Genomic DNA, 26,869 nt, shown 5'->3' with positions numbered 1-26,869 from the left:
TTAGGTGGGTTACTTCTTTCATATGAGAAGTAAAACCGAAGTCATGGAGTCATCAATGTCATTTTTATTCATTACCATTTCTAACAGTTTGGAAGTTATTTTACAAGTTCCCTGTGTCTGGCAAGAAACAATGCTCTTTCTAAATTGCAGTTTCAAAGAATTTTGGTTTATGAAGATTAATAGATTACACTGTGTCATATATTAAAAAGATGAGACTTAAAAGTTTCTAGGATCAGTTTTGCCATACATCAACATGAATCCGCCACAGGTGTACATTAAAATAAAGTAAAATTTTAAAAAAAAGAGGAAAAAATAAGTTTCTAGGATTAGAATAAAGCATTTCCCTCCAGAAATTATAAAAGCAAATTATCTTGTCCAGCACCACAGCAGTGATTTACACTTGAAGATGATGCTGTGAGGGATCTTTCCAGAAGAGTGGTGAAGGATATGAACTGTCACAGCCACATTCTCTCCTCTGGTTCCATTCGGAATGCCTGCAGCTTCCAATAGGCTGGTTGAGGGCAGAGACCTGAAGACTGGGCTTACAACTCTGGCTTTTAATGAAGGCTCTTAACCACATGGTCAGATTTCTCTTCTAAAACAGCAATTTGCTAAAATGTTTACCCCAAATCTAAAACTACTGCTTGCTTTCAAAGTAACTAAGATAGCTCAAGATAACAGTTGCGTCCTTAACAAAGACTTACCCTTTATATAATTATAATATCATCTTTGGTTAAAATCATTTTGGAGAACTTGTGGCAATTAGCTTAAAAAAGGCTATTAACAGCTTATTAGTTTCCATGGAGCCATTACATTACAAATAAAACACAAAGATTTCAGGCACTCGCCTGGGTCCCAACATCTGTTTCAAACATATACTTTTCAAATCAAGGGTCAGACTGTTTGGATACATCTGAGACACACAACATAGACTTAATCCCACACAGTGCTTTGTTTTTATACCCCAGCATACTATTTGTCTTGGCAACTTGTGATTTCAGAAACTAACAGAAGATGACTTATAAGGAAACTTTTCCTTTTGTATATAGTTTGGAACTTTTCCTTTTGTATATAGACTGGTCTCAAAAAAGCAGAGACTTCTGGTTTTTGGAGAACAAACTAAAATATCCTAAAGGAATACCTTCATTCTTACCTGAGGTCAGACAGGTAACCAGGAGAAAGGGTCTTATTATTCTAGCGAGCTACATCCTTAGAATAGTTGGAATTTCGAATCTTTAGAGCTTCAAATTTAGAATCTGATAGTTTAGACTCTTCAGTGCTTCCCATGAATAGGAAAATCCTATGAATATTAAACATAAGACTGCTGAAAACAAAGAGGGGAGCTAGGGAAGAGAGGATACAGATAGATTTTATTTCCTCCCTCTTGTACTCTTCTGTTTTCTTGTCAGGGCAGGAGCAAGGACAAAGCCTGATTGAGAAGAAACTGGGCCGAATTGAACAAGGCAACCTGGGTCTGGAAGACTGGGCTGATTCTTCACCCCTCTCGTGATCATCGGCAAGTCTTTCTGCTGACTTGTAGGGGGTGGGGATGTCAAGAGTAGTTGGTCAGCGCCCACTTCCTGTTCACTATTCTTATTGCCATCCACGTTTGCCAGCTGGCTGGAAATGTAATATCCTTCAATCCATGAGGACCTGCTCTTTTACACTGTAACTCTGAGCTTCCCAATTCCAGAGGCTTATTAATATGAGGCAGGGGGTTTCTTTTATCTGATTCCAGCAATCTATGGCACCCCACTCCAGTACTCTTGCCTGGAGAGTCCCATGGATGGAGGAGCCTGGTGGGCTGTAGTCCATGGGGTTGCTAAGAGTCGGACACAACTGAGCGACTTCATTTTCACTTTTCACTTTCATACATTGGAGAAGGAAATGGCAACCCACTCCAGTATTCTTGCCTGGAGAATCCCAGGGACGGGGGAGCCTGGCGGGCTGCTGTCTATGGGGTCGCACAGAGTCGGACACGACTGAAGCGACTTAGCAGCAGCAGCAGCAGCAGCAATCTATATTTAGCATGAATGAAGTGTAACCCTTGGTGGGAGTTTTCATCCAAAAGTGGGTGCTGACAAGCCTGATGCAGTAGAAAGAGCTCTGGGCCTGGGGTTCTAGAACCTCGACTCCAAGGGTAGTAGCTCAGCTATGTATTAGATGTTTTCTTCATTTAAAAATTGAAAATAACACCTCTTTGTAGTATTGTAATAAGGGTAAAATAAGATAATGCCAGAGAAACTCTAGTCATTTATACTCTTGATACCTAGTAATAAATGTTAGAAGAATTTCAGCCTCTCATTGGTAGGAAATACGAGAGAGTCAAGGTGGGTGGGAGAGAAGGGGAGACTGGCTTCTCACAGAAATGTTCTCCATTTCTGCTTCCTTAAAACTCATTTCCCTGTAGCTCAGCCTCTAAGGAGGTAATAGAAATGAAATACTGGTGATGCAGTTAAGTACTACCTGAGTTACGTACTTCCTTTCCTCCTTTTCTGTAAGCATCTCGGCACCCTATGGAGTTCAGCAAATTTTGAGATGTGACCTGGAAACAGAGTGTGAATTACCCAGTGAACCACAAATATCTGACACCTGGAATCATAAATCCATATATTTGGAACATTAGTAGAGCTGTTTTTAACCCAAGTGGTAGGTAGGCTTGGTGACAACATGAAGGTACATGCCACAGAAGGTATATTATTCCCGTGGCACACCTTTTCTCCCCCGTAATTCCATATACACTTATATCACTGTGTTTGTATGATTGGCTAAAGACTGCCCTGATTAATGGCTGCATGAAAGAATAATAATTAACAATCAGAGCAAAATTAAATTCCTGGCTGATTGCGAGCCCCTGAGTAAAATGCAACCCTTAAGGATACTGTCACGTTCCTTACATTTACTTGCCTTTATGCCACCAGTCACCCTAATTAAGATAGAGATTTGTACTTATTAAAAACATATAATCTTTTGATCTTTCGAGGAGCTATTTGCCATTTTTTCCTTGCCTAACATCCCATCACCTTTCTTCTGGGGGGAACCCAGTTCAGGTGGATGGACATATGACCCAGGCCTGGTCAGTTAGAGTGCCTACCCCCACACCCCACGTTGCTTCCATCATACCTATGAACAAAGACACATTTCCTTTCTTATTCTGAACTGGGTAGCTTTCACTTGCATTCAAGAGACTCAAGCATAAAAAATTATAGCCAACACTTTTGGGTCTGATTTAGCAATGGTTAACACCATGCTTATTATTTAAGCATGTAGAGCAGTTCCAAGAGTGTTTTAGCAGTAAGAATAAGAAAACATGTCTAACTTATTGAGTCAATAATATCCTCTAGAGACTTCATGGGAAACAGATTCCGCTGTCACCTCTATAGTTGGATTTTGTGAGCTAAACTTCCACCCTGCCTTAAAACAAAAGTCAACACGCACAGATTTCACAAGATTGTTTTACTAGAATTTAGCAGGGAGGAGATGATATAGTCAAATTTTCAAAAAAGAAAACCTTCAGACTGATCTCAGCCAAATAAAATTCAAGTTCTTATTTCAGTCTCAACTGGCCTGGGTACTGAAGCAACCTCTCTGGGCATGCACTGTTCAAACTGAGTTGTGTGGCCACCCTTTCATGCCCTTGAGCTCTCTGCATCATGTCTCAGCAATCCCAGACACGAATTCTGAAAAATTCCTTCCGCCTATATGGTTTTCCTCATCCAGCTGAGAATGCTGCTGGCTACTGTGAAGCTGTTCACCAACCATAGGCTCTGGTCCATACAGCCTTCTTCTTAAACTCTGGGAGAACTCTCAAGGACAGCAGGGTAGCTAAAGGGGACAAAAAAAAAAAAAAAAAGCACACTGTTTCATTTGGTGCAGTTACATTTGAAAAGATCATTTAGATAAAAAAAAGGTGTCAGAACAGAACTTGACTTGTTCCTGCTTGGCTAATCTATAAGAATTACTATCATGCCTTAGACAGAATTTTAATGGAAGAGACCATTAGTAAAGGTTGAGGAAAAGGTTTGTTTTAAGTTACTTTGCAACCAGCTAGTGGGAAATTCCACAAAATTAAAACAAACTGACCTCTGGGGTGCTGGTGATGCTTTTTTTCTTAATCCGAGTGCTGACTACATAGGTATGTTCCCTTTGTAAAAATCTACTTGTGCACTTTTCTACACGAATATAACTTTTCCACTAAATGTCTTATTAAAAGGTAAACAAACTGATCCTGTAATGAAGTTAGGTTCATGGGCTCAATTTAAAGTAAGGAAGTTGTGTGTAATCCCTCTAGGTAACTTATTATATATCTTATTTTAGAATATGAATATAAACATCACTATATTGTGGAGAAGGCAATGGCACCCCTCTCCAGTACTCTTGCCTGGAAAATCCCATGGACGGAGGAGCCTGGTGGGCTGCAGTCCATGGGGTCGCTGGGAGTCGGACATGACTGAGAGACTTCACTTTCACTTTTCACTTTCATGCACTGGAGAAGGAAATGGCAACCCACTCCAGTGTTCTTGCCTGGAGAATCCCAGGGACGGGGGAGCCTGTTGGGCTGCCGTCTATGGGGTTGCACAGAGTTGGACACGACTGAAGCGACTTAGCAGCAGCAGCAGCAGCAGCAGCAGCAGCAGCAGCAGCAGCAGCAGCATCAATATTTTGATATATTTTTGAAGTATAATAGTGTGAGAGAATGAAGATAAGCCAGAGTTACACAATAATTATGTGTGACTCTAATAAGCCCTTGAATATATGACCAAGTGAACATGTACTTCCTTGACGCAAATAACAATTTCTCACTGGAATTAACTGTTATCTTCATGACCTAAGACAGTATATGTTGGGAACAACCAATGGTATTATATGGACCCATGGCCCTTAAAAATGAGTCTAAACTCCCCAAGGGAAATAAGTGGAGGAAGTCCTAGTAGCAAGTTTCTTGGGAATGGTCAAGTGAAAATATGTCAGACCACTGCTCTGATCCTCAGTGAAGCTCTGTGGTTGATCAGAATCACCTTCCTACACATGCCCTTCCACCCACTTTAGAGGTAGAACAATACATTAGATAATTCTTGCTTGTTAAGCAATCAATACAATACACCATACTTAAAGCAAAATATGGTCAGTTATCACAAGAGTAGGCCAACAGGCAACTTTCCCAAGGTAAGACTTTCCAGTGCAGTAACTTAAAGCATGTCAGGGGCATCAATGGCAGCCACTGGGAGGATCCTGATCCCCAAGTCCCAAGATGTGGATGACAGTACAAGCTGTCTTGGACCACAGAACCAGCACCCAGAAGACATTTGAGGTTTCAGTAAAAACATATATGTAATTTGCACAGAAAGACTGCTTATATTTGTGGATCCTGCAGTCATAGTTTAACAGTCAATAGAGATGTATAAAAAACACGCTGCTGCTGCTAAGTCACATCAGTCATGCCCGACTCTGTGCGACCCCATAGACGACAGCCCTCCAGGCTCCTCCGTCCCTGGGATTCTCCAGGCAAGAACATTGGAGTGGGTTGCCATTTCCTTCTCCAATAAAAAACATGAAAACCATCTAAATGCCTGGAAGCATGGGAAATGTCCAATTCCCCTGGAAAAATACTATACAGCCATGAAAAACACTTATGCAGCTAGTGTAAGAATAGGTTAAAATGCTTTTAATAATTTTAAAGTAAAAAAAGGCAGTACTCAGAGCATGTATGTACATTTTTCAATTGGCTATGATTATAACAATGTTAAAACTTACACACAGAGGGAGTAACAGGAAAAATAATCAAAATTGTTATTGTGCAATGGGATTCTGGATTCCTCTTTGCTTATTCTTTTTTACTTTTCTGAATTTTCTAATTTTTATTTAGTCATATTTTATGATTACAAGAAAACATTTAAAAAACACTTAAATAAAAATTAAAGACCACGGAACTCTTCTTTTTAAATCTACTTTCTAATTCAAAAATGCCACATTGGTGACAGCTTCAGATTGCTTCTCTAAATTGAACCAAGATGACCCTTTCAGGAGCCAGCATACACTAGGATGCTGTTCTCCAGTACAGACAACACTGGATGGTTTTCACCTATGCTGGGTATAAAGGATGAAAGTAATACCTTTTAAAAGATCCTTGGATTTTGCTGAGAGTCCTTCCTTAGGGCTTTCCATGATGCTGAACAGCCAGTCAATGAACTAGAGTGAAAATGAAGAATTGTATCAGATAAACAATCTGAGGATCGGTAAGACATCATTCAAACCCTTGGACCTGCACATATGCCTAACAGGACAGCAGTCCCCAGATAATACAGTCCCCAGATAATACTTGCCTGGGCTGGGAGAGTGAAGAGATGTGACCAGGCACAAGAGATGGAAATGTTGGAGACAGCTCTCAGTTAAATGACCCAGCAAAGTCAAACCTCCTTCTTTTGCTGATTATCCTGGGACTTACTATAGCTTAAGAGTGGAGTAGACAGGGGCCCAGAGAGCCTCTGGTGTGCCATGAACATTCTCTCTCATTCTAAGAGATAGAATGGGGCCTCTCATCATTCTAAGAGGCCCCAGAAAGAGTAAGAGCCTTGCCCAAGTCCACTCCCCATGACTGGCAGAGTCAAGATCTGAACCAAGTACACCTGGCTTCAAAGCCTCACACTCCTTCACACCATGCTGCCTGCCACCTGGTTCTGTGTGCATCAGGCCTAGGCTCCTAGGTGGATAGTAAATGGGTAAACACATCAGCTGTAAGCCCCTGTTACTAAAATATGTTTCTGTAGCTATGCATAGTTTTTGTGCCCAAATGGATATGAAGCCAAGTTGAAATGCAACAGAAAAGGCATAAGACAATTTGCTAGGTAGACCCAAGCGTGTTAACTGCAAATAAATCCTGCAAACAAGGTAGAAACTCCACATACTCATGAGTTTGACTGATCTCCCAGGTACAGCCAAAATTGTTTTTGAATTAGATACTGGGTGATTTCATTGACTGAATGTTCCCTGTCTTGACTCACTAAAAAACACCAGTCATAAGTACTAGGCATTTTAATTTTGGACATAGACTGTGGGTTGAAAAGAAAACAGAAAAATAAAATATTCCTAATTCCCTGCTTTAATTAAAATTTTTTCTTAATTTTCTTTTCCTCAATTTTGTTTTATCATATCCTGCTGGTAAGTAAATAAGTACTACAAATACGTAATCTATGCTGTAGTCCAAAATGAACAGGGTGTCCCAGACCAGAAATAATTAAAGTGAAAAAGAAAATAAAAAATTAGAGTTAATAACACTAATGCTTATCAGGTTTAAGAAAACAAAGGGATTTTATTTGAGATGTTCAATGGAGTTGTTCATGGCTGAGCTGTGGGTCCACAGTTCAGAAATATTTTTAAAGACTCAGGTTCAGATTTTACAAGTAAGCCACAAAGTTAGCTGTAAGCTTTCAGCCTCATAAAGATCCAGTTTAATTAAATGGGATTCAAAAAAATCCTTCAATTGACAATTTAAGACAGGTTAGAGCCATGCAATGAGAAATATAGGATGCACCTCATTTTCAAATGCTCTGCAGGACAGCTAGTAGCCTGGGGAAACTCTATTAAAAACCAAAGGTACTCCCTATAGTTTGTGTTTTCCTGAGGGCAAAGGTGATGACATTAGGCCTTTACAGATCTCCCCAAGGTATCTAGGCCAGAAGCACCTGGAACGTGGCTACTACATGGAATGAGCTGTGGGGAGCCTTAAATATGGTAAAAGGTGGGCATTCCAGATTCACAGTCCCCCTGGAAGATTTCCACCCATGTGTTGGTGATCACCCCCTCCCTTGTTCATCAACTGTATCCTTACCACGTGTGAGCATGCTCTGGCATGTCCGACTTTTTGTGACCCACTAGGGCTACTGCAGCCCACCAGGCCACTCTGCCCATGGAATTTTCCAGGGAAGAATACTGGAGTGGGTTGCCATGTCCTACTCCAGGGGATCTTCCCAACCCAGGGATCAAACCTGGGTCTCCTGCATTGGCAGGTGGATTCTTTAACACTGAGAGCCACTGGGGAGGCTCATCCTTATTGTACCATCTTGCAATTTTGAACTTGCCTTCCTGTCTGTCTTCACTATGAAATTTTGAGCTTTCAGAGAGTTACTCATCCTTTATCCCCAGGATCAAGAACACGTAAGTCTTCAACAAATGAAGGCAAGCGCAAGCTCCACCTCAGCCCTAACTGTAAGCAAGTTGTTGCCATTATCACTGTTGTTTTCAGTCAGCAGATACCCTGAGCCTGAGCTACCCTCAATCTCTGAGGCCCTGCATCTGGCTGAGATCTGAGACTGAGTAAGCAAGCCTGTTGTGTGACTCAGGTTGCACTTATCTCCCACTGCAATTCTACAGCAGAAGCTGCCGAACAGAAAACGGCTGCCTGCCCTAAAGCAGGTGGCTGCCCGCCTCACCTTCTGGGTCTGTTCCTTCCATGGCTCTTTCTGCAGCAGAAGAGGCATGCTACTGGGAAGGAGAGTGAGAGCCTCCTGCAGAGTGACCCTGTGTAATGGACTCCTGCCAAGCAAGCTTGATGCTGGCCCAGCTGGGCCATTTTCCTGATGCCATGGTAACCAACTGGCACTGAGGCCAAGGAGGAGAGGGGCAGCGTGATCTGCCCATGCAACCACTGCGGCTGCAAAGATCAGCAACAAGAAGTCCAAAGCCTACGGCAAAGTAGAAACAGGGTTAGGTCACAGACTTTAACAGTGCAAAGTAACACATGTTCACACATACAGCTCTCATCGGGAGGAAATGTTATCTTCCCCCTCGCCGAAGCCTTCCTCCTGCCCCACCCCTACCCCAGAAGAGGAACTGGATGGGATAGCAAACCATTTCTATGCTTAATTCAGAAGGTTTGAAGGATCCTCTTTCGTGAGTAGAGAAGGCCCAGCAGTTTCATTATTATTGTTCTAACATTTCAAGAGGAACATAATTTATTGAATGCCTAATCATACTGAGATCCAAACATTCCTCCTCTGTTTTGGTGTTTTCAAAGAGATTTAAAAATTAATTAAGAGAGATATGAACAGGGATATTAAGGTTTATTATCATGTGGCCAAAACTAAAAAAATATGTATAGTATATTCTGTTTTTGAACAGAAACAACATATGACTTTCCATATGCATTTAAAAAATCTGTTTAGAATCCATGCATTTAGATTTTGTAGACTAGACATGTAGAAATGGTGATAACAAGAGCTACCTCTGAGTTACTGCATTACTGTGATTTAAATGATTCTTGCTGCTTATTTGTATTTTCTAAGTTTCAAAAGATTTTTGTAAGAAAGCAGAGAAAGTTAATATAAACTTTGGAAATAAGAGGAAAGCTCAAAAAAAAAGCTTAAAAAGTACCCCTCAATCTCTTAAAATGCCTAATCTCATTAGTAAAAATTTCAAAAAGACACACAGCCCTGCAGAAAAGCTGGGCAGAATATCAAACAATATCTCAGGTTACACATATTTTACTCACACAAGTAAACAGCAGATCTATGAAACATGGCTATGGAAAAATACAACAACAAGAAAAAATGCACAGCTGAGTCAAGAAAATGGCAAGAATAGGAAAGTGCTTCCTTCATTTTTTTTCATTAATGTTTTTTTTTTCTGGTCTTATTCACCTAATACTAGTGATGGTTAACCTCTTTGGGTCATAGATCATTTTCAGGTGGGGTGAAAATTCCCCTTCAATATGTGCGTGTAAGTACTGGCACAAACACAGATTACTTGCACACACTTCAGGAACCCCTTCAAACCACGTGTTTAAAGCCAAGCTCTGGACCACGGTGGAGGCTAGAGCCCTGTACCCCACAGTCTTTGTGGGATCCAGCTCAAGTACACAGGACCCTAGATTCCCCCCCTAGCCAGAACTTCTGTGTACTGCCTGTCAAGGGAGGTGTTCTGCTGAAAATATTTTTCAAAGGGCAGCTGTGGGCATCTTCAAGATTCTGGTAAGAACACCCATTTCCTGTGATGTCAGAGAATTGCCATCCTTGTTTCCCAAAAATGAGGGGAGAAAAGAGAGCTGCAAGCAGCAACATGTTCCTCTTTTGGGAGACTAAATATACTCTGTATTTTAAGAAAGCCACAAATGACTCCTCTAGACTGTACCTCATCAAGAGCCACGTTCTGAACATACATTGACTGGTAAGCAACATTTCTGATATAACCCATCAGTTCCAAGAGCCACTCCATTCTCTTCAACACGCCTGAAACAAAAGGACATGTATTACCAGACCATAGTTTTTCTTTGCAGTGTAAGATAGATCAATAATAATTATCATAACTAAAGCAAAAGACCCGCTGAGGACTATACAACAGCTACAAGTCCTCTTATGGTACCTGAGATTGTTCTCACTCAAGAGATTTTTTTTAATACTGTTCACATCAGATGACCTTATTTTGGTCTTTATTTTTATTTTATTTTATTTTTTTTAAATTTTAAAATCTTTAATTCTTATATGCGTTCGCAAACATGAACCCCCCTCCCACCTCCCTCCCCATAACATCTCTCTGGGTCATCCCCATGCACCAGCCCCAAGCATGCTGCATCCTGCGTCAGACATAGACTGGCGATTCAATTCTTACATGATAGTATGCATGTTAGAATGCCATTCTCCCAAATCATCCCACCCTCTCCCTCTCCCTCTGAGTCCAAAGGTCCATTATACACATCTGTGTCTTTTTTCCTGTCTTGCATACAGGGTCGTCATTGCCATCTTTCTAAATTCCATATATATGTGTTAGTATACTGTATTGGTGTTTTTCTTTCTGGCTTACTTCACTCTGTATAATCTGCTCCAGTTTCATCCATCTCATCAGAACTGATTCAAATGAATTCTTTTTAACGGCTGAGTAATACTCCATTGTGTATATGTACCACAGCTTTCTTATCCATTCATCTGCTGATGGACATTTAGGTTGTTTCCATGTCCTGGCTATTATAAACAGTGCTTCGATGAACATTGGGGTACATGTGTCTCTTTCAATTCTGGTTTCCTCGGTGTGTATGCCCAGCAGTGGGATTGCTGGGTCATAAGGTAGTTCTATTTGCAATTTTTTAAGGAATCTCCACACTGTTCTCCATAGTGGCTGTACTAGTTTGCATTCCCACCAACAGTGTAGGAGGGTTCCCTTTTCTCCACACCCTCTCCAGCATTTATTGCTTGCAGATTTTTGGATCGCAGCCATTCTGACTGGTGTGAAGTGGTACCTCATTGTGGTTTTGATTTGCATTTCTCTAATAATGAGTGATGTTGAGCATCTTTTCATGTGTTTGTATTTTTAAAAGCTAAATTTATTCTTCAAACCTGATAAAATGGTCAAATGCATTTAATGGAATTTCTCAACACTAAACACTGGGAGAAACTGGGCATGCCCATGAGTTAGTAGTGTTAAATCTTTGATAATTAATTGTTCTTATAGTCCTCCCTTGCTTAAAGTTCTCAATTTATGACAAAATCATACAGAATACCTATCCTAAAGACATTTTAAAAAGCACCAAAACCAAAACCCAGCTGTAGTAGGCTCAACAGAGAACAAACATTAACATAAATATTATTTTTTCCTTTCAAAAATGAGGATTCCCAGCAAAGCAAAGACTACTTGGAGAGATCTTCAAAATTTAGTGCATGAGAGGAAAATGGCACTGTGTTTGTGCCAGTACTTACACACACATATTGAAGGGGAATTTTCACCCTGGCTGAAAATGATCTATGACCCCAAAAAGGTTAACTACCACTAGTATTAGGTGAATAAGACAAAAAAAGAAAAAAAGATTAATTAAAAAAAAAAAAGGAGGAAGCACTTTTCTACTCTTGCCATTTGAAAATTCAAACTAAATTTGCAGGCCAGCTGGTTACAACCAAAGGCAATATCAAATTTATTTGTTTCTTTCATGTAGCTTCATGCTTAATTGGGAACACCTACTGGTTTTCTACCGGATAAATACACTTCTGAGGTCGAGTGAAAAAAATCTCATTTTTCATCACAGGTTCACTTTTCCTTGGGCATGCACTAAGGTGGACAGGAGACAACTATCTCAGTTGCCAAAAAGGAAGAAGAATCAAAATTTCCTACACAATCTTGCAAACAGTATTTAAACTGCATTTGTCAGTCTTCTCTCATAGCCTTCAAAATACAAGAGATGGGGAATATGGCTTACAAGGGGCTTCTAGTCACATCCAGTCTGATCAGAACCTGAACATAGATTTGGAAAATTACAAGCATATGACCAAAGGCATGGAGGAGAAATGAGGGCGCTCCCTATTTATTTTTTTCCTCCTATTAATTTTTAACTGGAGGATAACTGCTTTACAATATTTGCTGACCTTTGCCATACATCAACATGAATCAGCCACTGGTATACATTTATCCCCTCCCTTCTTAACCCCCTCCCCCCTCCCACCCCTTCAAGTTGTCACAGACCCTGGGTTGAGGGAAGTCTCTCTTTAGATGACTATTACAGCATAAATGTCGAAAACGGCCTAAAAGTTGCACCATTCATTAGCAGAGCTTCAGGCCTGCAGTTTCTGGCGTGAGGATGTACTCAGGGTGTCCAGATTTTATTTTTCTCACCCCTGAGAAGTTCTTCTCTAGAATAACTATTTAATTTGTGCTTGCTGCTTTCTTTTTCCATTTGTTAAATGACCACCCAAACGCCATGTTCATGCAAACATCAGGAAGAATCCATTAGCATCCATCTGTTTGAGAAACAGGAGCAAGCAGATTCAACCTGGTAAACCTGCTTATATCTCTGTGGGCCTGGAGGGCCAAATATGAGATCCAAATCTCCAGCAGAATTTATTCACACCTCCGAAGAGTTGATGCTGTGAGCTGTAATGGTGCTGCTCATTTGGGGGTAACAAGTCCTCACCCGTGTCAAGAAGCCCTAACCTAGTTTTTAAGTTGAGGAAACAATGATAACCTCAAAGAGATGGGAGGCATGTTTGTCTGTCCCGATGTGCTCCCTGGCTGCCCTTACCGGTGTTGGCGTGGCTCACAATCCGTGCCTGGTACAAGCTGTGCAGTGTCATCCAGGCCAGCGTGTCTTTTTCACGGTGCCGGACAGCAACACTGAGCACATCAGTCAAGCCCATCAAGGGGAATCGTCCTTGAGAGACCAAGTAGAGCCTGACAAAGGCAGCCTTTTCTAGGCTACTCTGCAAAAAAAGCAAATTGTTCAGTTTCTATTACATTAACTGAAGTTGTTACAGAACCTTTGGGCAAGGGCAAAAGAGAAAGGGTGAGTTTGAAGCTGATTACCACTCCAAATGCTAAAACTGTTTCCTGCACTGTGTAACCTATCTGCCTGTGTGCTGTCTTAAAATGTACCTATAGACAGTTGTAATGTCACCTTTTGTTTTCTCATAAAAACCATCAATGATTTCAAGGGTCAACTGATGTGTGTATTTAGTAAAGACACACAAATAATAACAATGGTAACCAACAAATACAGTACTTACAACGTGCCAGGCACATTTGAAGCACTTAACCTGTGTTAATTTGGCATTTCACAAAGTTTGGTACCCAGACCTCTGGGACCCCAAGACCCTTTTGGAAAAGAGGGTCTGTGAGGTCAAACTATATTCATAATAGACCCCAAACAGGAGTAATATTCATTGTAGTTTGTACTGACACTGGCAATTTTTTAAAAAGCTAGTTTCATTTAAAATATCCTTGTAAGCAATAAAATTACTAGTTTTGTTAAGCCTCTGCTCTTGAATATACATCTTTGTAATGTTCTGTATGACCAAATGGGAAGCATGCATAAAGCTCTTGTGTTGCACCCCCAAGTGTGATGGTCATCTCAAGGAGAAAGTTGTGAGAGGCAGTTGTGAGCTGAAATAGCCACTCTTTTCACAGACCATTTACTTGAAAGAATGACTGATAAACAAACGATGGTTATGAAAACTGAGTATTTGATTATTTTTTACAAGTGAAGGAAGTGAGACTGCCATTTCCAAGGAAAATACTTGACAGCCATTAGTGCCAATGACAAAATGTGTGCTTTTAAGCGAAAATTAGATTTTTGGAAAATCTGTATCTGCTACTATGACTTTGGCAGCTTCCCAAGATACATGTAAGACATACATACATAAAAGACTTTTCTGATGAGGTTGCTGTCACTATTTGTAATAGTGACAAATACGATGTTTTGATGTTTATAATGAAATGTACCAACATTTGGAAGATTTTCAAAATTTAGCGACTCAATATTTTTGAAATGACCAATATATCTTACAGATCTTGCAAGTGTATCTTAAAAAATCATGCATTAGTAAAAGATCCATAGTGCAATGGACCAATGGATTTCATTGTAATAGAGTATGTGATGTTCACCGACCTGCTTTCAGATTCCACACTGCAACTAACCTATAAGAAACCACCACTTGGTGAGTTTTGGTACAATATCAAAGAAAGATATCCACATGTTATCTGAAAAGACTACTAACACTCTTTCCCATTCTACCTTCGTATCTGTGTGAGGCTGGGTTTTCTTCACATACTTCACCAAAACGACATCACAACAGATTGAATGGAGTAGCAGCCATGAAAATCCAGCTGTCTTCTATGAAGACACTGAGGAGACTTACAAAATGTAAGACAAGGCCACTTTTCTAACTTTCTAAACTAACCTGTTTTTTGGAAAAAAAAAATTTTCTTCCATGTTAAAATGCAATGGATTTATTACTACTTTTAAGTAATGTTCTAAAAACTTTCTAGTTTTAATTTCTAACATGGTAAACATTGACAGATAGAACCCACATAAACAAAAGCTCTTTGAAGTCCATGATAATTTTTAAGACACTAAAATGGCCCTGAGACCAAAACGTTTGAGGACCACTGTATCAATCATTTCATTCTCGTAGTAACACTGAGCAATACATTACTATTATCACCTCCTTTACAGATGAGGAGACTGAAGCACAGAAGTTAGGAAACTTGCTTAATGCCATAGAGTAAGAACTGAAACCCAAGGAGTCTCAGCTCTTCACCTGTACTTTCTTATCTCTGTTCTTTCTAGAAATGAATAGAAAAACAGAGGGCTCAGCAGAACACATACTCTTGGGGGGACATCAGAACACAATTTAGAATGTTCTAGTGACAATGTTCTGAACGGCACTTTAGAAATGCAAGTGAGTAACATAGCCACTTTGAGCTTTAGGTACCACAAAGTAAATTATGTTAACTTCCAACTATACAACCTGAATATAATAACAAGATATAATACATTACATGAATGTAATAATTATGATAATGTTATTACTGAATCCTTGCCTTGGGTCAGGCACTTTTCCAAAACTTAACATGGATTAAGTCGTTTAACTCTCAAACCGACACTAATAGGTATGTGCTATTATTTCCCTTTTATAGATCAAGAAACCGAGGTAGAGAGAGAATATGACACTTAACCAAGGTCACATTGCTAGTAAATTAGAGACTGGATTTCACACCCGAGCAGTGAGGTGCCCGAGTGCATTCTCTCAAGCATTTCCTTTTAAATTGCTTGGGCTGTGCTGTGCTTAGTTGCTCAGTCATGTCCGACTCTGCAAGCCCATGGTCTGTATGTAGCCTGCCAGGCTTCTCTGTCCTTGGAATTCACCAGTCAGGAACACTGGGTGGGTAGCCATTTCTCCAGGGGATCTTTCTGGAGAATTCAATGGACAGAGGCTACAGTCCATGGGGTTTTAAAGAGTTAGACACAACTGAGCGACTAATGCTTTTTACCCATAGGGAACACTAAAATGTTCTTGATAAAGTGCGATTAATTAGGTTAAAAAGTTATCATTCATCTGTCCATTTATACTACTACATATGTATAATGGAATATATATTACTCAGCCTAAAAAGGAATGAAACTGGGTCATTTGTAGAGATGTGGATGGACCAGAGACTGTCATACACAGTGAAGTGAATCAGAAGGAGAATAATGCCGCACATTAATGCATATATGTGGAATCTAGAAAAACAGTACAGCTGAATCTGTTTGCAAGGCAGAAATAGAGAACAAATGTATGGACACAGAGAAGGGAACGGGGAGGTGGGATGAACTGGGAAACTGGGATTGACATATGTACACTAGCGTGAATAAAACAGATAACTTATGAGAACCTACTGTACAGCACAAGGAATTCTACTTGATGCTCTGTGGTCCCTAAATGGGAAGGAAATCCAAAATAGAGTGGATACAGGTACACAACTGATTTATTTCTCTGTACAACAGAAACTAGCACAACAACGTAAAGGAACTATGTTCCAGTTGAAAAAAAAGTTATTCATTCATCTACCCATTTATACTACTGCATAGCCAACCGTACTAGGCTGGACATGAGACCCCACAGTGAAAGAGAGAGTTTCCTGAAATTGGCCAGTAACTAACAAATATGAAACAAAGTGAACTTCAGCCAAAAGGACACTATAACCATATCAACTGTAATACCCATCTCAATAATGGAAAAACACATGGATATGTTATTACCTCGGTAATCTGGGCAATCCGATTGGCTTCATCATCGGTCATTTCCGAGAGGCACTTTGCTACGCTGATATACAGCTCTAGATCATTTCTCTGGTAAAGAAAAATCCCAAGCAAGTCAAAATACAGTGTAAGATAACACCTGTTTTCTCACTGCTCTGACAAATCTTTAGCTTTGCTTATCTCCATGAACAGCAGCTGATGAGATTTTAATTTTAACCAAGCCACAACTCGTGGCCAACTTTATATCATTTAGGAAGCATCTTTCCTGTTATTTGGTGTATTTTGCTTGGCTGTACTTTTCCCTCCTGATCAGAACCCATCATTCTCGATGGATTTTCTACTTCTTTGTACAACTACATTTCAGAAGTCTGTTGGGGGAGGGGCAAAGCTAGTATTAAGTCACCTGATGCAAATATTAAGTGTGTTGGACAATACGCCCAAACATTCCTCAGGTGTAAGGGTTTCTGAACTTGCTCATCTTCTACAGGCATTTGGTAAAAGACCTGAGAACAAATTTCCTGGTGCTACACTGGTTAACCTGCTTCAAGGCATGCTCAAAACTTTGTTTCTAAATTTTCAACCTCAATTTAGATTTTGGAAGCAAACATTCTTAGTGAAGAATGTGGTTATTTCTTGCTAGTCTTCCCACCACATTCTTAAAAACATATACCTCCCCGCTTTGCCAAAAAGGCTTTAAAAAATCCCAAACACAAATTGTCAGGAATGCAAATATTTTTGTTCCTCACCCGAATCTTATTTGGCAGGAGGTCAAAAATTTTCCTAGTAGCCTCGCTGAGCAGACTCCAGAGGTGGTGGGAAGGGCTGGGCAGTTTCATGGCCTGACTCAGGCCCTGTAAGGCACTTGGGCGTAACTCAGGACTGGAGAGTGGGGAAGCTGCTTTAAAAACTGCCACCATTAAGCTTTCAACAAAACCCACGATCTGTTCATCAGAGACATGTTTTATCCATGAAGGCACAGATAGGAGAAGGTATTTCTTGATATTCAGCTGAAAGAGAAACCAAAGAGGTCAGATGTAAACAGGCAAGTCCGGGTTTGTAATGCTCAAAACCTCTAGGTCATCACCGTGCCTGAGGGTAAAATGAAATTTTAAAAGGTTCAGGTTGCTTCCTAAACCCTCATTTCCCCACAGCTTCATGGGCAAATGGACCACCAATGACTGTGATGTTAGCTGCTTCAGTGACTTCTGATCTAGGGTGCCTGTGTTGATATATGGTATCTGCCAATCCATCTGTGAACTACTCATCTCAAATCTTGGGTCTTTCCAGTGAGGGGAATAAAATGCTACTTCTCAAAGTACATGACAGTTGCTATTCAGTCTTAAAAGGTCACATTTGCTAGCCAGAAAAGCTACTGGAGATGAAGGCTCGACTGCTGGAAATTGGCTAAACAGAATATTTGATATTATTCATTTCTTCTTCTGAGAAAGCATGAGAAAATAATCAGGGGAACAGGAGTTCTGGGGCCAATTCTGAGCCAAGAAGAACCAGTCATGCATGTGAAACTGACCACAGTGTCTTAGAGTTCAGGATAGCTAAGAAGGGGCACAGTAATGATAGCTATGAGCCCTAGACTGTAAGGAAGCAGGCTTCAAAAGTTCTTAGTAAACGTTAAGTATGATACTAAAGGAGCAGCAAGTCTGAAAGAAGTGTTTTATAAAATAAAATCTGACAAAAATCGGTAAATTTCTAAAAAGATCAATGTAGCTGCATGAGTTACACAATATTTCACATTAAAGAACATGCCATTTCAGATCTTTTTTTTTAAATGAGAAGGTACATAATTAAAAAATGAATTTACAATTTGTTAATTAACAAAGATAATAAGAAAGGTTCCTAATCAAAGATGAATATTAAAAAAAAAAGGACAGATTTAAAGGAGAAATGGAGGGATAACTAAAGCCTAGAAAAATATCTGAGCTCAAGAAAACAGGCAGTTAGAATTATAGATGATTTAAAAGGAAGGAAGCATTAATAGAACAGTGTTGAAAGCACAGGCTTTTGAGTCAGCCAGTGTTTCCATTGATGAGCTATATAACCTTTGCTTAACCTCTACTTGCCTCAGTTTATCAACCTGTAAAATCGAAATAATAAAAAAAAATCTACTTCTCAGAGGTGAAATAAGTGAGACACAAAAGTTCTCATATTGTACGATTCCATTCCAAAGAATTTCTAAAATTTATATGAAATGTAAATTTATATGAAAGTTCTTTAAAGTAACAAAATTATAGAGACCAAAAGAAGATCAATGGTAGCCTGGGTCTGAGATTGGGAGTGGGGATTAACTATAAGTAGGCACAATGGAATTTTTTGGGGGTGGTGGAAATGCTATTGATGGTGGATGAAAATGTATAAATGTACTAAGACTCATTAAAATTATATACTTAAATAGCCATATTTTATGGAATATAAATTATAACTCAATAGAGCGGTAAAAAAATTAGCCTATCAGGGTTGTACATATGCATGCGTGCTCAGTCGCGTCCAACTCTTTTGCGACCCCATGGACTGTAGCTTGCCAAGCCTCTCCGTCCATGGAATTCTCCAGGCAAGCATACTGGAGTGGATAGCCATGCCCTTCTCCAGGAGATCTTCCCGACCCAGGGATCAAACCCGTGTCTCTTTCATCTCCTGCACTGGCAGGTGGGTTCTCTACCACTAGTGCCACTTGGAAAGTCCCTGTCAGGGTTGAAGAGAGATTAAATCTGATGACTGACAGTGTTCACTGAGTGCTTACCAGCAGGAGGAACGTAACAAGTGCTCATTAAATGGCAGCTAGATGGGAGCTGCTTGGAGCAGACAGGTCACAGCAGCTACAGATGTCAATGACACTGCCCTTAAATTAAGAAGAATTAGGAGATGTAGGAAAAGTTTTTTAAAAAATAAAAACAAGAGAGTAGAGACTAAAGTCAAAAGACAAGGGCTTTTTCAGGAAAGACTACTGTCCTCCACTTTTGATACTAGCATTCTTTTTGGACTTCAAATAATTTGACCCGGGAAGAGAAGAGGAGCCTTGCCTAACTTTTTTGTGGTTAACAAAGCTTTGGGGTTCTTAATCTGGCAGGGAGATTAGTAAAGTGAGTAACAGACTACTTGGAAGATTAGCCAGGGCAATTTGAAAATGTTTGGGCACAATGTTTAGCCCTGGAAATGCACCTTAAAAACAAGCAAAGTAACAGAGTATTCTGTTGCCCAGGTGCCTATTGAAATTTATACGGAATTCCAGAAGACACTTGAGTGTGGGCAGTTCAGCAGACAGCTTAGTGATCTGGAAACCCTAAGAGAGCCTCCCAGGCTTCCAGGAGTTGAGCACTTGATGTAATGATACTAAGATATTGACCCCTTTTACTATTCTCAAGTAAAAGTAAAAAGCAGATGCCCATGAGAATCTACATGTGTTAGTAAAGAGATCCATATCAGTTTTTAATGCACTCATGAATTACAATAAAGATGATTATATACATAAAAAAGATGAAATAATAAGAGAGCTTTTCACCATTCTCAAAGAATTAAAGCCTCCAGCAATAGAAGAATTTAAAAAAAGGAGATCATTTAGCTCATAATCAATTGGTGAACCTCTAAGGAATCGTGGAATATGCTTTTTCTGTCCTAACTTGAAATGTAACCGAAATGATACATCTTTGCTTATTTCGTATCTTTAAATAATCTTACCCCATTCTTCCTACCTACCCTTAGTGTATACCCTGGAAGCTGCTGCCACTTCTGTCACAAAGACTAGGCTGGATCACGTCTTCCTCAGCACTTTACTCCAGCGGAACACCTATGGACAGAGATGTCCTACTCTCTCCCCCTACACCCTCCCACGCACACCCTCTGGGGTCTCTAATTTGATCCCTAATAAGATCCTACCAAGCTTTCAAGGCTCACCTTAATTGCTGCCTTTCTGTGAAAGGGAGGGATGAGGGATTGTTTATCCAAAGCATGTGGATTTGCCTTTCTTTTAATCCCTGCTGTAATGATTATGTAGATCATATAAACAAATAAACCCAGGTTCCAGTAACTCTACAGCTTTCTACCTGTGTGGTCCTGAGAGAAAGGAACTTGAATATCTCTGATCATCATTTTCCCTTTTTCTTGTAATAAACATGAAAAGCAGGAAAAGTCGAAAGCATACATGGTGATGGTTACGGCAGAGTTTCAAGTCCCACAATTTTCCAGTCTCCTGGCCAGCTACTGTCAACTGCTCACTCCTTGTGAGAGCCCACATGTCCACTCTTGACTTTGAGAACTCACACCCAAAGGAATGTTGGTCTCCCCCACAACAACTATACCCTCCTGTTGCTCAACACCCTTTATTACTACTTACACTCAGACCATGGATCAGAGGTGGCATCACCCACATTCCCAACAGTGCAGTGACATTCTGGGAGGACTGTGCCTGGGTCACCATAATTTCAAGACACAGTTGCTGAATCTCGTCACCTGAAAGAGAAGAAGGGGGAAGAATATCTGTAATGTAGGTAGGTGCCTCTTGTAACTCATGTTTAGGTTTCAGTGTCCCCAGTAATACAGCTAAAGGTAAAAGAACTCTTGTATGATGTCTAATGGTAATGGAACTTCAGCAAACCATAAGGTATTTCAAGAGACGTTTTTAGTTGTGAAACAAATGAATGTATCCAGTAAGGATCTTATCTGTAACTGGTAAGGATCTTGAACTAGCTTGGCAAATTTCTCTTACAATGTCCAGACAAACCTAAAGACTCAAATGCTATTAAAAACTTGAGAAAATTCTAGCTAAAAATCTCATTTTTGTTTTTTCTCTCCTCTCCACCTTGCAATCAGCACATAGACAAATCCAGATCTGGAAGGATTTAAAGAGGTCACATTCTCTAATGATCCAGTCTTTTTAAAGCCTGATCCCCATCTGCAGATACATCTTCCTAACCAGGCCTTTTCTTCTTTTTACTAAAATACCAACATCTTCAACATAGCACATAAAAGTGGGGAGGGGCAGGGGAACATAGTTTTCAAATGAAATCTCTGGATATATAGTATGGTGACACCATATCTTACATAGGATTAGGTTCAAATGAAAGCATTCAAATGAAAAACTGTGTTTAGTTAAAATCATCTTTGATTATCCCGTAAATTGCACATAAATTATAGTATACAAAAAGATATTTTTGTATATCATATGTAAGAAAGCACCTACTGTAAATAATAGAGGACTCATACAAATACACACACATATATATACATCCATAATTTATAGCACTGTTAACGTTGTCCTCGCTCCCTCTTTTTTGGAGTTGGGGGCACAAATATTGATATATGAAGCTAAATTTCCATATGCTAATATGCTAGCTCCATCACAGAATTTGCTTTGGACAAACAGAGGTGTGCCTTCCCTTTACCTCTCACCACAGAGTACCCGGGATAAACAGAATAATCTGTCTGCATCTAACCTCTGGAATTTGTGAATATGTTCCCTTGCTTGGCAAAGGAACTTTGCAGATGTGATTAAGGTTAAAGACCTTGAGATGGGGAGATTATCCTGGATTATTCAAATGGACCCATTAATCACATGAATCCTTACAAATGGAAGACCTTTCCTGCCTTCAGAGGATCAGAAAGATGACAGCATGAGGATTCTTTAGCCCCCTGCTGCTTGCTTTGAAGAGCAAGAAAGGGAGCCACAAGCCATGGAGTGGGCATCCCCTAGAAGCTGGGAAAGGGAGGGGAATGGGTTCTCCCCATCTCAGTCTGTCTGGGCTGCTGTAACAAAACACTACAGACTGGGTGGTTTATAAACAACAGAGACCTATTTCTCACAGTCCTGGTGGCTGGAAGTCCAAGATCAGGGTGTCAGCATGGTTGGGTGTCTGGTGAGAGCCCTTTTGAGCTGCAGTCTGCTGGCCTCTTCCTGTCTTCACAGTGTGGACTGAGGAGTTCTGTGGACCTCTTTGAGAAGGACACTAATTCCATTCATGAGGGTTCCTCATGACCTAACTGCCCTTGAAGGACCCACCCCCTAATACCATCACACTGAGGGTTAGGATCTTAACATATGCATTTTCAGGGAACACAAACATTCAAGCCGCATCACTCCCCTGGGCAACAAAGGAAGGAATGTTGTTCTGCTGATACCCTGATCTTAGTGAAGTGAGAACTATGCTGGACTTCTGACTTACAGAACTGTAAGATAATAACTCTGTATAGTTTCAGGCCACTACACCTGTGGTAATTTGTTATGGCAGCAACAGAAAACTAATTACAGCATCCCATAGGGCATTTCACTGAAACCTGGAGTTCTGCGAGTGCAGCCTGATCACCATCAAATCAGGCTCTCGTGATCTACCCTGCATACCCAGCAAAGTGCACATCTCAGCCAAGTACTGTTTTGATGAGCGCATCTGGTATATTTTTTCAAACCTCCTCCTCCTCCTCAGCTATTTAAAAAGTGACTCAGTGAAGTAACCCAGCTGTCCCACCCAAGAAAACAAACCTTACATTCCCAGAGGTCCATTCAGTCACTATCAATTGTGACCAAAAAAATCTCATTTTCTATTCAGGTCACAACCTAAAAGCAGAGTCTGAAGACCAAAGAACATGCGCTATTTACCAAAGTTTAGCCTCATAAGTGGAGAGAGGAGAGCAGCCCAGTTCACAGGAGGATACTGGTGGTTTTCTCCAACAGTTGCTATGGGTTTCATCACAACTTTGAGAAGGGAAGGGGGCACAGATTCAGGACCTGCAACAGAAAGGAAAAAAATAATAAAACACCTCAATAGCATCGTGAAAGTGAAAGATGCCAACTTGCCCTCCTTTTACTTATTTCAAAGGATTTGGTATCACAGCTTCAGCTGTGTTCAACCTTTCAATTCTGTGCCCTTCGAGTCAATCCCACTTGCTACAAACTTTGCTCCCTCCATTCTCCTTTCTCTTATTTGTTTCCAGTCTTTCCTTCTTGTCTGGATAGGAATGTTCCACATTGCTAATTAACTCTCTTCCATGCTCTCCCATATCTTTTCATTGAATTTCCTAAAAAGAGTAACTTATTCTATGTTACTGCTTTATCTCTGACTCATTCTTTAATCTACTTCCAGAAGAGGAGATAATTACTGCCACTCAGGTCTATCCCCTTCTCAGGATAAGGGTTACTTCTGTCCCTGTGGCTCTAAATGGTTCCACTCTGTCCCATGCACTCTTCGCTGCTGCTTCTCCTCAGCTTGTGCCGTGGCTGACAGCTCCACAGGTGAACATAACAAAATAGCTAATCCATAGTTTAACCAGCTACTTAAGACACAGCACCATGACTTTAGTGATATATTCTCTTAAAAAAATTTTTTTTTTTCAGGTGGGAGGTAATTTGAAATTGAAAAAATCAGATGCTCTAGCAGTTTTGAGTGGAGCCATAAATTAAAGCCAAGGTTGGAGTAGCCAGTGAGAATCATGAAGTGAAGTTACAAGGAGGTCAGAAATGATGTATGAAAAACCAGGAGACCAAGAAGGAGAAGTAAAAGCAGCAGCAGGATCAATATAGGTAGCAGAAGGCAAATCAGCATTAGCACAAAGAGAAGCGGAATTAACGAAAGGGGGGGAAAAGAAGCAGGGGTGGGCTCAGAAGACAAAGCAGCAGCAGACACTGAAAAGGGGAAAGCCAGGACGGGGACACGGCCAGCAAGAGGAAAAACAGCTACAGAAAGAAGTGTGGGAAAAGGAAAAGTGCAAGAGAAAGGAGAAGCAGAGGCAAGAATGCAGCTAAATCAGCAGAATCTGAAAAGTGGGAAAGCAGAAGTGGGCATAGAGTCAGCAAAGGAGAAACAGCTGCTGAAAGAGGAGCATGGGAAAAGGAGAAGCAGAGTCAGAACAAGCAGCAGACTCAGCAGACCATGAAAAGTGGGGAAAGCAGAAGAGGGAACAGAGTCAGCAAAAAGAGAAACAGCTGCCGAAAGGAGAAGCATGGGAAAGGAGAAGTGCAGGAGAAAGGAGAAGCAGCGGCAGAACAAGCATCAGAATTAACAGACCATGAAGAGTGGGAAAGCAGAAGAGGGGAGAGAGTCAGCAAAAACGGAAACAGCTGCCGAAAGGAGAAGCACAGGAAAAGGAGAAGCAGAAGCAGAATAAGCAGCAGAATCAGGAGACCATGAAAACTGGGAAAGCAGAAGTGGGGACAGAGTCAGCAAAAAGAGAAACAGCTGCTGAAAGGAGAAGCACGGGAAAAGGAGAAGCAGAGGCAGAACACACATCAGAATCAGCAGAACATGAGAAGTGGGAAAGCAGAAGTGGGGACAGAGTCAGCAAAAAGAGAAACAGCTGCCGAAAGAAGCATGGGAAAGGAGAAGCGCAGGAGACAGGAGAAGCAGCGGCAGAACAAGCAGCAGAATCAGCAGACCGTGAAAACTGGGAAAGCAGAAGAGGGGACAGAGTCAGCAAAAAGAGAAGTAGCTGCTGAAAGGAGAAGCACGGATAAAGGAGAAGCAGAGGCAGAATCAGCAGCAGAATCAGCAGACCATGAAAAGTGGGAAAGCAGAAGAGGGGACAGTCAGCAAAAACGGAAACAGCTGCCGAAAGGAGAAGCACGGGAAAGGAGGAGTGCAGGAGAAGGGAAAAGCAGAGGCAGAAGATTCAGAATCAGTAGACGATGAAAAGTGGGAAAGCAGAAGTGGTGGTAGAGCCACCAAAAGAGAAACAGCTGCTGAAAGGAGAAGCCTGGGAAAAGGAGAAACACAGGCAAAAGAAGAAGCAGAGGCAGGATAAGCAGCAGAATCAGCAGACCATGAGAAGTGGAGAAACAGAAGTGGGGACAGTGTCAACAAAAAGAAAACCAGCTGTATAAAGGAAAGGCATGGGAAAAGGAGAAGCTAAGGTAGAAAAAGCAGCAGAATCAGCAGACCCTGGAAAAGCGAGAAACAGAGGTGGGGCAGTCAGCGAAGGAAAACTAGCTACAAAAGGAGCCTAGAGAAGCGGGTAGTATATGCATAACCAGCAAGAAACGTGGAACAATTAGTAGAAGTTGAAAAACTGGGAGAAGCAGAACCAGAAACAGATCAACAAAAGGTCACACAATGAAGAAATGAGAAGCACAGGGAAAAAGAGAAACATACAAAAATGGACAGAGTTTGAATAGACATTTTCCCAAAGATGGTACACAAATGGCCAAAAGAGATATGAAAAGATGCTCAACATTACTAGTCATCAAAAATGCAAAGCAAAACCACAATATCACCTTATACATATTAGGATGGCTACTATTTGGGAAAAAAAAGAATGAAAAGAAAAAAATACCAAGTGTTGGCAAGAATGTGAGGAAACTAGAACCCTTATATGCTTTTGGTGGGATTATAAAACAAAAGAACCATGATGGAAAACAGTAAGATGACTTCTCAGAAAATTAAAATAGACCTACGTAGCAATCCCACTTCCAAAATACAAAGTAGACTTTCAAAGAGACATTTGTATGCTTATATTCGTACTATTCACAATAGCCAAGAGCATCCCAAATGTCCACTGATGGATAAGTGTATAAACAAAATGTGATATATACATACAGTAGAATAGTATTCAACTTTGAAAAGGAATGCTGTTATATGCTACAATGTGTCCTCAACTTTGAGGACCCTATGCTAAGTGAGATAAACCAGTTGCAATAAGACAAATGCTGTATCAGTTCAGTTGCTCAGTCGTGTCCGACTCTTTGTGACCCCATGGACTGCAGCACGCCAGGCTTCCCTGTCCATCACCAACTCCTGGAGCTTGCTCAAACTCATGTCCAAGGAGTCGGTGATGCCATCCAACCATCTCATCCTCTGTCGTCCCCTTCTCCTCCTGCCTTCAATGTTTCCCATCATCAGGGTCTTTTCCAATGAGCCAGTTCTTCGCCTCAGGTGGCCAAAGTATTGGAGCTTCAGCATCAGCCTCAGTCCTTGCAATGAATATTTAGTACCGATTTCCTTAAGGATTGACTGGTTTGATCTCCTTGCAGCCCAAGGGACTCTCAAGAGTCTTCTCCAAGTGAAAAACATGGAGTGAAAGTGAAAGTTGCTCAGTTGTGTCCGACTCTTTGGAACCCCATGAACTGTATGGAATTCCTAGGTCAGAATACTGGAGTGGGTAGCCTTTCCCTTCTCCAGGGGATCTTCCCAATCCAGGTCTCTCGCAATATAATCAGATTCTTTACCAACTGGGAATCAGGGAAGCTATCAGGGAAGCCCATTCCTTTCAAACACCACAGTTCAAAAGCATCAATTCTTTGGTGCTCAGCTTTTAACTTTCACATCCATACATGACTACTGGAAATCCATGGCTTTGACTAGATGGACCTTGGTTGGCAAAGTAATGTCTCTGCTTTTTAATATGGTGTCTAGGTTGATCATTGCTTTTCTTCCAAATGCT

General features: G+C 40.7%; 1 protein-coding gene across 3 annotated transcripts in view; it reads right to left on the bottom strand.

The window, feature by feature from the left end:
* Window positions 1-3,441: 3,441 nt before the first annotated feature.
* FOCAD (focadhesin) overlaps window positions 3,442-26,869 on the bottom strand; it is a 298,144-nt gene continuing 274,716 nt past the window's right edge. For 2 of the 3 annotated variants that reach the window (XM_027964571.2, XM_060409523.1), the window contains exons 36-44: window positions 23,097-23,225; window positions 20,841-20,956; window positions 17,242-17,502; window positions 16,496-16,585; window positions 12,998-13,175; window positions 10,126-10,223; window positions 8,430-8,681; window positions 6,114-6,189; window positions 3,442-3,825 (exon numbers count right to left, since the gene is read on the bottom strand). In XM_027964571.2, coding sequence (XP_027820372.2) covers window positions 3,752-3,825; window positions 6,114-6,189; window positions 8,430-8,681; window positions 10,126-10,223; window positions 12,998-13,175; window positions 16,496-16,585; window positions 17,242-17,502; window positions 20,841-20,956; window positions 23,097-23,225 — 1,274 coding nt within the window. In that variant the 3' untranslated portion in view covers window positions 3,442-3,751. Of the gene's footprint in view, window positions 3,826-6,113; window positions 6,190-8,429; window positions 8,682-10,125; window positions 10,224-12,997; window positions 13,176-16,495; window positions 16,586-17,241; window positions 17,503-20,840; window positions 20,957-23,096; window positions 23,226-26,869 lie in introns of those variants that run through there. The other variant, XM_042243479.1, reaches the window with a different exon arrangement.

The sequence above is a fragment of the Ovis aries genome, chromosome 2 (assembly GCF_016772045.2).
Source record: "Ovis aries strain OAR_USU_Benz2616 breed Rambouillet chromosome 2, ARS-UI_Ramb_v3.0, whole genome shotgun sequence".
In the NCBI taxonomy this organism is placed as follows: Eukaryota; Metazoa; Chordata; class Mammalia; order Artiodactyla; family Bovidae; genus Ovis; species Ovis aries.
This window is presented reverse-complemented; position numbering and strand designations above follow the sequence as displayed.